The 11,082-nt window shown below is 48.7% G+C and overlaps 1 protein-coding gene across 2 annotated transcripts in view; it reads left to right on the top strand.

The window, feature by feature from the left end:
• Nucleotides 1-8,213: 8,213 nt before the first annotated feature.
• LOC143962926 (ATP-dependent clpX-like chaperone, mitochondrial) overlaps nt 8,214-11,082 on the top strand; it is an 83,968-nt gene continuing 81,099 nt past the window's right edge. For both annotated transcript variants that reach the window (XM_077472426.1, XM_077472427.1), the window contains exon 1: nt 8,214-8,465. In XM_077472426.1, coding sequence (XP_077328552.1) covers nt 8,408-8,465 — 58 coding nt within the window. In that variant the 5' untranslated portion in view covers nt 8,214-8,407. The remainder of the gene's footprint in view (nt 8,466-11,082) is intronic.

Here is an 11,082-nt window from a genome sequence, read left to right as displayed (position 1 = left end):
CTCTCTGTGCAGGCAGTGTTAAGCGGGGTCTCTCTCTGTGCAGGCAGTGTGAAGCGGGGTCTCTCTCTGTGCAGGCAGTGTGAAGCGGTCTCTCTCTGTGCAGGCAGTGTGAAGCGGTCTCTCTCTGTGCAGGCAGTGTGAAGCGGTCTCTCTCTGTGCAGGCAGTGTGAAGCGGTCTCTCTCTGTGGAGGCAGTGTCAAGCGGTCTCTCTCTCTCTTTGGGGCAATGTGGAGCAGTCTCCCTCTCTCTCTGTACGGGGAATGTGGTGTAGATGGATGGTGAGCTGATTAGGTGGTTCAATGGGCCACTTGACTGGACTTGCCCCCCAGGCCTAAGGCTGCCAGCCCTCCCCTGTGTGTTGCACCTTAAAACGCTGCCACTACAATGCATCAGATGGGACTTCAGGTGCCATTTTTAAGACGCATAAGTGTGAACCAGGGCTTACTGGCTGGAGGACAAAAAAAAAAAATCAAGAACTAAAGACATTTTGTTACATTTTGGTGTTATTGGAATGGCTTTGTTTTTCAGGTAATTGTTTTTTCAACCAATTTTTTCACAGCATTGAGATTGTGTCGCTATGTTTTTTTTTTTTTACAATAATCCAATCTAATAATATATAGATAATATATATAATATATATATATAATAAAATAATATATATAATATATATAATCTAATCTATGTAAACTTTTCAGTGTTTTGTGATCACACTATTTGCACTTTATTTTGATTATAATTTAGCCTTAGCCCTCGTTCACACCAGTGGGTTTTACATAGTTACATAGTTACATAGTTACATAGTTACATAGTTAGTCAGGTTGAAAAAAGACCATCCAGTTCAACCTTAAAAACAAATAAATAAAATAAAAAATAATCGTACAATCCAAATACCCAATTTTATGCCCACAATTGATCCAGAGGAAGGCGAAAAAAAACCCCAGCAGAGCATGCTCCAATTTGCTACAGCAGGGGAAAAAAATTCCTTCCTGATCCCCCAAGAGGCGATCGGATTTTCCCTGGATCAACTTTACCTATGTTAGTACCTAGTTATATTATGTACCATCAGGAAAGTATCCAGGCCTTTCTTAAAGAAATCTACTGAGCTGGCCACAACCACCTCTGGCGGGAGTCTATTCCACATTTTCACAGCTCTAACTGTGAAGAAACCTTTCCGTACTTGAAGATGAAATCTCTTTTCCTCTAGACGTAAAGAGTGCCCCCGTGTCCTCTGGGTTGACCGCACAGAGAACAACTCAACACCAAGTTCACTATATGGACCCCTAATGTATTTGAACATGTTGATAAAATCCCCCCTTACTCTTCTCTTCTCAAGAGTGAATAAATTTAGTTCCTCTAATCTCTCCTCATAGCTGAGTTCCTCCATGCCTCTTATCAGTTTGGTTGCCCTTCTCTGCACTTTCTCCAGTTCCCCGATATCCTTTTTGAGAACTGGTGCCCAAAACTACTACTACTAATGATTTGAAAAGGGGCAAAATGATATCTCTCTCTCTGGAGTCCATACCTCTCTTAATACAAGAAAGGACTTTGCTCGCTTTGGAAACAGCAGCTTGGCATTGCATGTTGTTATTGAGCTTATGGTCTACCAAAACCCCAAGATCCTTCTCCACTATGGATTCCCCCAGTTGTACTCCCCCTAGTATGTATGTATGATGCATATTCTTAGCCCCCAAGTGCATAACTTTACATTTATCAACATTAAACCTCATCTGCCACATAGTCGCCCAATTAGACAGAGCATTGAGGTCGGCTTGTAAATTGGAGACATCCTGTAAGGAGGTTATTCCACTGCATAGCTTGGTGTCATCTGCAAAGACAGAAATATTACTTTTGATCCCAGACCCAATATCATTTATAAAGATGTTAAAAAGTAAGGGTCCCAGCACTGAACCTTGGGGTACACCACTGATAACCTTACACCATTCAGAGTAAGAATCATTAACCACTACTCTCTGAATTCTGTCTTTTAGCCAATTTTCTATCCATTTACAAGCTGATATTTCCAAACCTGTAGACTTTACCTTACACATTAGCCATGTGTGGGGAACTGTATCGAATGCTTTTGCAAAATCCAAGTATACCACGTCCACCGCCACCCCTCTGTCCAAGGTTTTACTTACCTCCTCATAAAAAGAAATCAGATTTGTCTGACAACTTCTGTCTTTCATGAATCCATGTTGTCTGTTGCTTAAAGTGTTTTTGTTCAACAAGAACTCGTCTATGTGGTCTTTTAATAAACGCTCCAGTATCTTCCCAGCTATAGAAGTTAAGCTAACAGGTCTATAGTTACTTGGTAAAGACTTTGATCCCTTTTTAAATATAGGCACCACGTTCACCCTGCGCCAATCCAGTGGGACTATTCCCATCATTAATGAGTCCCTAAAAATTAGATACAATGGCTCAGAAATTACAGAGCTCAATTCTTTTAGGATCAGTGGGTGGATGCCATCAGGGCCAGGTGCTTTATTCACCTTTATTCTGTCCAAATATTTCTGGACCATATCACTTTTGAGCCATTGTGGATCATTTGGGGCTGTGTCACTATCACACCCATTATGGACATGAGCTCCCCCATGCTCTTTTGTGTACACAGAGCTGAAGAAAGTGTTTAATAAATTAGCCTTCTCTTTGTCCCCAGTCACCAACTCTAGATTGTTTTGTAAAGGGCCTACATGCTCAGACTTGACCTTTTTACTATTAATATATTTGAAGAATTTTTTGGGGTTTGTCCTACTATCTTTTGCAATCTGTCGTTCGTTTTGAATTTTTGCATCCTTGATTTCCTTTTTACATATTCTGTTAATTTCTTGGTACCATTTAAATGACACTAGTGATCCTTCATTTTTATATTTTTTAAAAGCTCTTCTCTTACAGTTTATAGCTTTTTTAAATTTGGCCGTGAGCCACATAGGTTTTGTTTTTATTCTTATTGCCTATGGGAATATACTTTGCAGTGAGGTCCCAAACACTTTTGACAGTTCCAAGTCACATGACAAGCCACACCCCATTGCTGGCAATGGAACCGTTCAAATCACCACGACACATGCTGCAGCGACTTTGAAAAAATGTTCCTGCGCTACTTTTTTCCCAATTTCATTGCGACTTGCAAAGATTTCTGTTAAATGAAGTTGCAAGTTGCACTGATCTGTGGCTTTGAAATTGCGCTGAACCTGACCCAGGGTTTTACGATGTATTATGCCGCGGACACACGATCGGAATTCTCTTCGGAAAAAGCTATGATGGTTTTTCCAACAGAATTCTGCTCAAACTTGGCTTGCATACACACGGTCACACAAAAGTTCTCGGAACTTTCGACCGCCAAGAACGCGGTGACACAACACTCCGACAAGCCAAAAAAAAATGAAGTTCAATGCTTCCCAGCATACATTGAATTGTTTCCGAGCATGTGTAGGAATTTTGCACATTGGAATTGCTTCAGAAGTTCGGGATTTCCGATGAAAACGTTTTCCGTCAGAAAAATTGAGAACATGCTCTTAATCCTTTGCTGGCGGAAATTCGGCCACCAAAATTCCGATACAGCATTCACACAGTTGCATTTTTCGCCGAAAAGCTCTCATCGGTCTTTTGCTGGCCGAATTTCCGATCGTGTGTACGCAGCATTAGGCTATTTTTTAGAGCAGCATTTAGTGCACTACTTAAAGTGATTGTAAACCCTTACAAACCACTTTGACCTACAGGTAAGCCTAGATTAAGGCTTACCTGTAGGTCCAAGAAATATCTCCTAAACCTACACGGTTTAGGAGATATTTGCCGAAAGACAGGCACCTGTGTCTACGGCGCATATGCCGTGAGTGGTGGCTCCCGTGCGCATGCGCGGGTGTGACGTCATTGTGGCTTTGTTGAATGACAGCGGCGGAGCAGCGAGACCCACCGAGAAGATGGATGCTCCCGACTACAGGGGACAGCGGTGACTTTGCTGGCTCCTGTGTCCGGTAAGTGACACATAATGGAATACTATGCGATGCATAGTAGTCCATTATGCTTTACCTTTGCAGGGAATCAAAGAGGAAGTAAACCCACTAACCCATCAGGGTTTACTTCCTCTTTAATATAATAGGGCAGAACTTTGAATCAAGTAAAGACTGTACAGCTGCCATAGTAATGTAGGGTAGGGGCACAGAAGCTCCCTGTGTAGTTTTCCAGATTGGCCACTAGATGTCGCCATAGTTAAGCTTGGGAACTGTAGTGAAGAGTAGATTGTGTGGGTGCCTAGGTAGCTACTAGAGCAGTGGTCATCAACCCTGTCCTCGAGGCCCACTAACAGGCCAGGTTTGCAAGATAACTGAAACACAGGTGATCTCATTTGCTGCTCAGTGATTGCAGTATTCTAGTCTGCACCTCCCCAAGGTAATACATAAAACCTGGCCTGTTAGTGGGCCCTGAGGACAGGGTTGATGACCACTGTGCTAGAGGTCCCCAGAGTAGTGTGATGGGCATACCATAGAGTAGTGGTTCTCAGCTAGGGTGGTGTGTATTGTGTCAGGAGACTGTGCCATTTGGGGGGGAAGGGGGTCCTGTACTGGAAAGAATCTCTAATTAGAGGATTCTGTGATGGGGGGATTCCTTGGTGTTGGGGGAACTCTTAAGTCATGGGGGACTGTGGTGTGATGGGAGGACTCCCTGGTGTTGCGGGGATTCTTATGTCATGGGGGACTGTGGTATGATGGGGGAACTCTGTAGTGTTGGGGGAATTCTTATGTCACGGGGGACTGTGGTGTGATGGGGGGGACTCCCTGGTGTTGGGGGAATTCTTATGTCATGGGGGACTGTGGTGTGATTGGGGGACTCTGTGATGTTGGGGAAATTCTTATATCACGGGAGGACTGTGGTGTGCTGGGGGGACTCCGTGGTGTTGGGGGAACTCTTATGTCATGGGGGACTGTGGTGTAATGTGGGGACTCCGTGGCGTTGGGGGAATTCTTATGTCATGGGGGACCGTGGTGTAATGGGGGACTCCGTGGTGTTGGGGGAATTCTTATGTCATGGGGGACTGTGTCTTTGGTGTAATGGGGGGACTCCGTGTTGTTGGGGGAATTCTTATGTCATGGGGGACTGTGGTGTGATGGGGGGACTCCGTGGTGTTGGGGAGATTTTTATGTCATGGGGGACTGTGGTGTGATGGGGGACTCCATGGTGTTGGGGGAACTCTTATGTCATGGGGGACTGTGGTGTGATGGGGGACTCCATGGTGTTGAGGGAACTCTTATGCCATGGGGGACTGTGGTGTAATGGGGGACTCCGTGGTGTTGGGGGAACTCTTATGTCATGTGGCACTGTGGTGTAATGGGGGGACTCTGTGGTGTTAGGGGAATTCTTATGTCATGGGGGACTGTGGTGTGATGGGAGACTCCGTGGTGTTGGGGGAATTCTTATGTCACTGGGGACTGTGGTGTACTGGGGGGACTCCGTGGTGTTAGGGGGATTCTTATGTCATGGGGGACTGTGGTGTAATGGGGGGACTCCGTGGTGTTGGGGGGATTCTTATGCCATGGGGGACTGTGGTGTGATGAGGGGACTCTGACGTGAAGGAGGGACATGGAAATCATGAAGGACCTATGAAGTGAAGGAGTGGGGGCCTCTGAAGTGAGGAGGGGCCTCTGATGTGAAGGGGGACCTCTAATATAAAGGGAGGGCTCTGATGTCATGGGGGGGACTTCTATAGTGAAGGAGGGATGATGATGTGAAGGGGGACCTCTATTGTGAAGGAGGAACAATTATGTAATTGGGGGGACCACTGATGTGGTGCACGCGCATGGCAGATCACGTCAGCACGCGGCGTTGCGAACGTGTGGGCGTCGACACGCAGCAGGTACCTGCCCGCCCACCTGCGTCTAGTAAGATCAGAATAGGTCCCTCCCGCATCGGGACCTCCCCCTCCTCTCCTGATCTTACTAGACGTGGGTGGACGGGCAGGTACCTGACGAGCGTCGACACCCACACGCCGCACTTGTGACGTCATTCGTGACGCCGCGTGCTGACATGATCTTCTTACACCTATATGAATCCTTTAGTACCATCATATGTGTGACTAGCCATGTTTACTCTACTTTGTATGTTATTTATTGAGATTCATTTTTATTGATTTGCATGTACGCCCACATGTATCATTAAATAGGTTATTATCCAATATCAATTGATCCATTTACATTCTTGCGATGTGTTTCCTCTTCTTTTCCTACGTAACAGGGATGGAGACATATGAACTCGAGCAGTCGTTGTCGCCTCATACAAAAGTCCCAACGATCTTTTTCTTTTACACACCACAATCGAGTCACTCTAAGCCCCGCCCTCTGTTCTCTCCAGGCGTACTGAGGACTCCTAGCCCCGCCCTCAACCTCCTCTATGCATATTGACACGCAGTCCCCCCATACTTATGCCGAGCCACTCCTAGCCCCGCCCGCCTCTGCAGGGTTGGTGCTACCACTAGGCAGCCGCCTAGGGCGCACTGCTGCCTAGGGGCACCCAGGCCACTGGTTTCCCTCCATGTCTGCATGCTCTGCAGGCTGCAGCATGTAACTCAGTCCCTCCAGTAGTGCAATTAGAGGTGCAACATAGCACCGGGGCCAGCGCTAGAGGAAGCTGTAAAGCGGTGCCTTCTGTCACATGTAGGGTTGCCACCTTTTCTTCAAGTCAAACCTGAACACTTTAGTGGCTGTGGACTGGTTTCACCAAAGCCCCCACTTAAATCATAGTTACCAAATTACCCCTTACATCAGAGTCTGCAAAGCACCCCTTACATCTGAGTCCCCCTTACCATAGTGCACTCACTTGCTCAGAGGCAGGAGGGAGAAGGGAGGAAGGGGGCCTATGCCCTTGGCAATTGTGGTACTTGGTTGGTTGGGGAGCATAGGTGTGTGCAATCCAGGCAGGAAGGGGGAATCTGCACCACACTGGGTGATCAGGGTGTGCCTAGGCACACCTAAGTTGGGGGAGGGGCCACAGTCCAGTCTAAATATTTTGTCCGGGTTTCACGGGGTCTGAATCCTGGACACGTTTCAAAACCCGGGTGAATGCTGGCCAGGTGGCAATCCTAATCACATGGGGTGGAGCCAATGGGGGGAGCGGAAAAATGAGGTTTCGCCTGGGGCAGTGATGCCGAACCTTGGCACCCCAGATGTTATAGAACTACATTTCCCATGATGCTCATGCACTCTGCAGTGTAGTGGAGCATTATGGGAAATTAAGTTCCAAAACATCTGGGGTGCCAAGGTTCGCCATCACTGGCCTAGGGTGTCAAAAATCCTTGCACCAGCCCTGCTCCTCTGTGCATAATGAAGACACGTAGCCCCGCCCACACCTTTTGCCAAGTTCCTTCTAGCCCCGCCCCCAATCCCCCTTATGCACATTGACATGAAGCCCCGCCCACGCCCGTTGAGTCACTACTAGCCCCGTTGTCTCCACACATTGCGGAGATGTAGCCCCGCCCACACCTCCGCGAGATGCTGTCAGACCCGCCCACACCTCAACCGCGCAACTCCTAGCCCCTCCCGCTCCTTATGTGCACATTGAGTACACTTAACACCGCCCTCAAGTCCTGTACCGAGTCACTCGGAGGCCCGCCTTCTCTTTGGTCCGTGCCCATTGGGGACCTCTAGCCCCGCCCATACTTATGCTGAGCCAATCCCGGTGCGATCTCGTCTTGCTCCGGTGTCTTGTTGAATGCTGTCCCCTGTCGGATGGTGTCCACCCTGTACTGCGCAGTACGGAGGACAAGGAGACGCCGAAAGTCTCCGAAGATGAACGGCGCCTGCGCACTGAGTCCAGGTTCAAGCCCCACCATCCAGGTGTACATAGAGGTAGAATAAAAAATTGGCGAGCGAAGTGAGGCCGTGCCCGAAGCGTGGCGGGTGAAGCGAGCCTGTAGGGGGCGCTCTTACTGAGTACTACTGTACGTCCACTTGCATGGTGGGGCTTGAACCTGGACTCAGGGCAGAAGGTACTATTAGGTGCGCAGGCGCCGTTCATCTTCGGAGACGGAGTCGCCTTGTCCTCCGTGCTGCGCAAGCGCCGCGCCTGCGCAGTACGGGGCAGACGCGATCAAACGGGGCGACAGTTCTCGACAGGACACCAGCAAGATTGACATGTAGCCCCGCCTCCACACCGGCCGAGGAACTCTAAGGCCCGCCCTCTGTGCCTATCCCTCCGTGCACGCCGAGGACACCTAGCCCCGCCCTACACGTCAACCGAGTCACGTGAGCGTGACGTGGTGAAAGGTCCTCCGGCCCTCTCCGCCTTCGGATCTGTTGTGAGGCCCGGAGAGCGATTTCCCGGCAGGAGCCCCGGCTGTGTGAAAGTCTCCCCCCCCCCTCCTCCTCCTCTGCCCGGACACCCACCCCGAACCCGCCAGTCCGCCCACCACGGCGGGACCATGTCCGGCCCCGGCTGTTCCTGTACCGCCCGGATCATCAGCAGCTGCCTGCACCGAGGTGAGGAGAGCGGCGGATACCTGACAGCCGGCTGGGCAGTACAGGCCGGACCCGGGGAGGGGGAGGGGAGAGGAGAGGAAAGGTGGAGGGGCCTCACAGCCTCTCAGTGTACGCTGACATGACGGGTTTATTTTATGAAATAAACTTTATTTATACACCAACAAATGTACAAAACAGGTTGGGAAGAGACACAGAGAGAGGAAGAGCTTCTCACCTGGGGCACAGTGTTTGTGATCCCATCCAGTATCTCACAAAAGTGAGTACACCCTACACATTTCTGTAAATATTTTCTCCTCTCCTTTCATGTGACAACACTGAAGAAATGACACTTTTCTACAATGTAAAGTAGTGAGTGTACAGCTTGTATAACAGTGTAAATTTCCTGTCCCCTCAAAATAACTCAACACACAGCCATTAATGTCTAAACGTCACTCACTTTTGTTGCCAGCGGTTTAGACATTAACCACTTCAACACCGGGCACTTTCACCCCCTTCCTGCCCAGGCCAATTTTCAGCGCTGTAGCAATTTGAATGACAATTGCGCTGTCATGCTACACTGTACACCAGGGATATGCAATCAGTGGACCTCCAGCTGCTGCAAAACTACCCCATCATGCCTCTGCCTCTGGCTGTCATGTTTGTGGCTGTCAGTCTTGCTATGCCTCATGGGACTTGTAGTTCTGCAACAGCTGGAGGTCCACTAATTGCATATCCCTGCTGTACACAAACTAACTTTTTATCATTTTGTTCCCACAAACTGAGCTTTCTTTTGGTGGTATTTGATCACCTCCCTGGAATTTTTATTTATTGCGCAACTAATAAAAAAAAAAAAAAAAAAAAAAAAAAAGACTGAAAAGTTTAATAAAAGTTTTTTGTTTCTGTTAAAAAAAATTTGTAAGTAAATACGTTTACTTCTTCAATGATGGGCACTGATAAGGAGGCACCAATGAGGTGGCACTTATGGGCACTTGTAGGTGGCACGGATGTGTACCCCATACCACCCCCACATCAAATCATTCTCTGCAGCTATTACCTTTTTATACCACCAGCACCCTCTCCCTTTTAGAATGTAAACTCTACAAGCCGGGCCCTCCTGTACCTTTTTTGTATTGTACTGTAATTGTGCAGCCCCCCCCCCCCCCCCATACATTGCAAAGCGCTGAGTAAACTGTTGGCGCTATATAAATTGTGTATTATAATAAGGATGTAGGGATGCATCGAAATTTCGGCCGCAAAAACATATCAGCCGAGAATTGCCCTTTAGGCAAAAAGTCGAAAGAGAATCTCTGCCGCTACTGGTGCCGGAAATTGGGTGGGGCGGCGGGTCTCTGCCGTCTCGTGCACCCCGTCCGCAGTGTCTGGCCGTCTCGTGCACCCCGTCCGCAGTGTCTGGCCGTCTCGTGCACCCCGTCCGCAGTGTCTGGCCATCTCGTGCACCCCGTCCGCAGTGTCTGGCCGTCTCGTGCACCCCGTCCGCAGTGTCTGGCCGTCTCGTGCACCCCGTCCGCAGTGTCTGGCCATCTCGTGCACCCCGTCCGCAGTGTCTGGCCATCTCCTATATAAAAATACATTTTTAAAAACTTTCACTTTCAGTATCAGGGTTTCGATTTTCGGAATCAAGGAAGATTTATTTTCGGTATCGGTTTCAGCATCAAAAAACCCATTCGGTGCATCCCTATAAGGATGGGTACTGAGGGGTGACACTGGGTGGCATTGCTGGGCATCACTGAGTTCATTTGTGATGGTGCCAGTCAGTGCCCATTTGTGGGCACTGGCACAGATTGGACTGTTTGCACATATGGATGGCCATGGTGTACATACCTGGCCATCCATATGTTACCCCGCCCCTTGCTGATGGTCCTGGTGGCTTCCCTGGTGGTCTAGTGTGGGCATCCGAGGGGGGGGGGGGCTGCGCTGATAAACAATCGGCGCAGACCCTCCTGCCAGGAGAGCCACCGATCAGCTCTCCTCTACTCACGTCTGTCAGACATGAGTGAGGAAAAGCCAATCAACAGCTTTTCCTGTTTACATTGTGATTGGACATGGCTGATCACGTGGTAAAGAGCCTCTGCCGGAGGCTCTTTACCAAGATCGGTGTAGCGGTGTGTCAAACTGACAGACCACACCACGATCGCCGTGATGCGCAGCGGCTGTTATCCTGAAGGACGTCATATGGCGCCCAGTCAAAATAACAGAACCACTTCCCGGACGTCAATCTGCTATTGACCAGAAGTGGTTAATGGCTGTGTGTTGAGTTATTTTGAGGGGACAGCAAATTTACACTTTTATACAAGCTGTACACTCACTACTTTGTAGACAAGTGTAATTTCTTCAGTGTTGTCACATGAAAAGATATATGAAAAAATATTTACAAAAATGGGAGGGGTGTACTCACTTTTGTGACATACTGTGTGTGTGATCCTATCCAGTCTGTGTAGTGCAGGGAGCCCAGAGTGTTCAGGAGTGTCCACACAATCTCCCATGGATTGTCTGCCCTCCCATCATATATGTCTGATTGCCCCCTTGCGTTTTTAAAGCGGACCTCCACCCTGAAGTGGAAGTTCCGCTCATCTGATCCCTCCCTCCCCCCCCCCCCTCCGGTGCCACAATCGGCACC

The sequence above is a fragment of the Lithobates pipiens genome, unplaced genomic scaffold (genome assembly GCF_037356315.1).
Source record: "Lithobates pipiens isolate NorthernLeopardFrog02 unplaced genomic scaffold, aLitPip1_a1.2 Scaffold_8, whole genome shotgun sequence".
In the NCBI taxonomy this organism is placed as follows: domain Eukaryota; kingdom Metazoa; phylum Chordata; class Amphibia; order Anura; family Ranidae; genus Lithobates; species Lithobates pipiens.
Note: the sequence above shows the minus strand (reverse complement) of the source record. Positions and strands in the feature narration are given on the sequence as shown.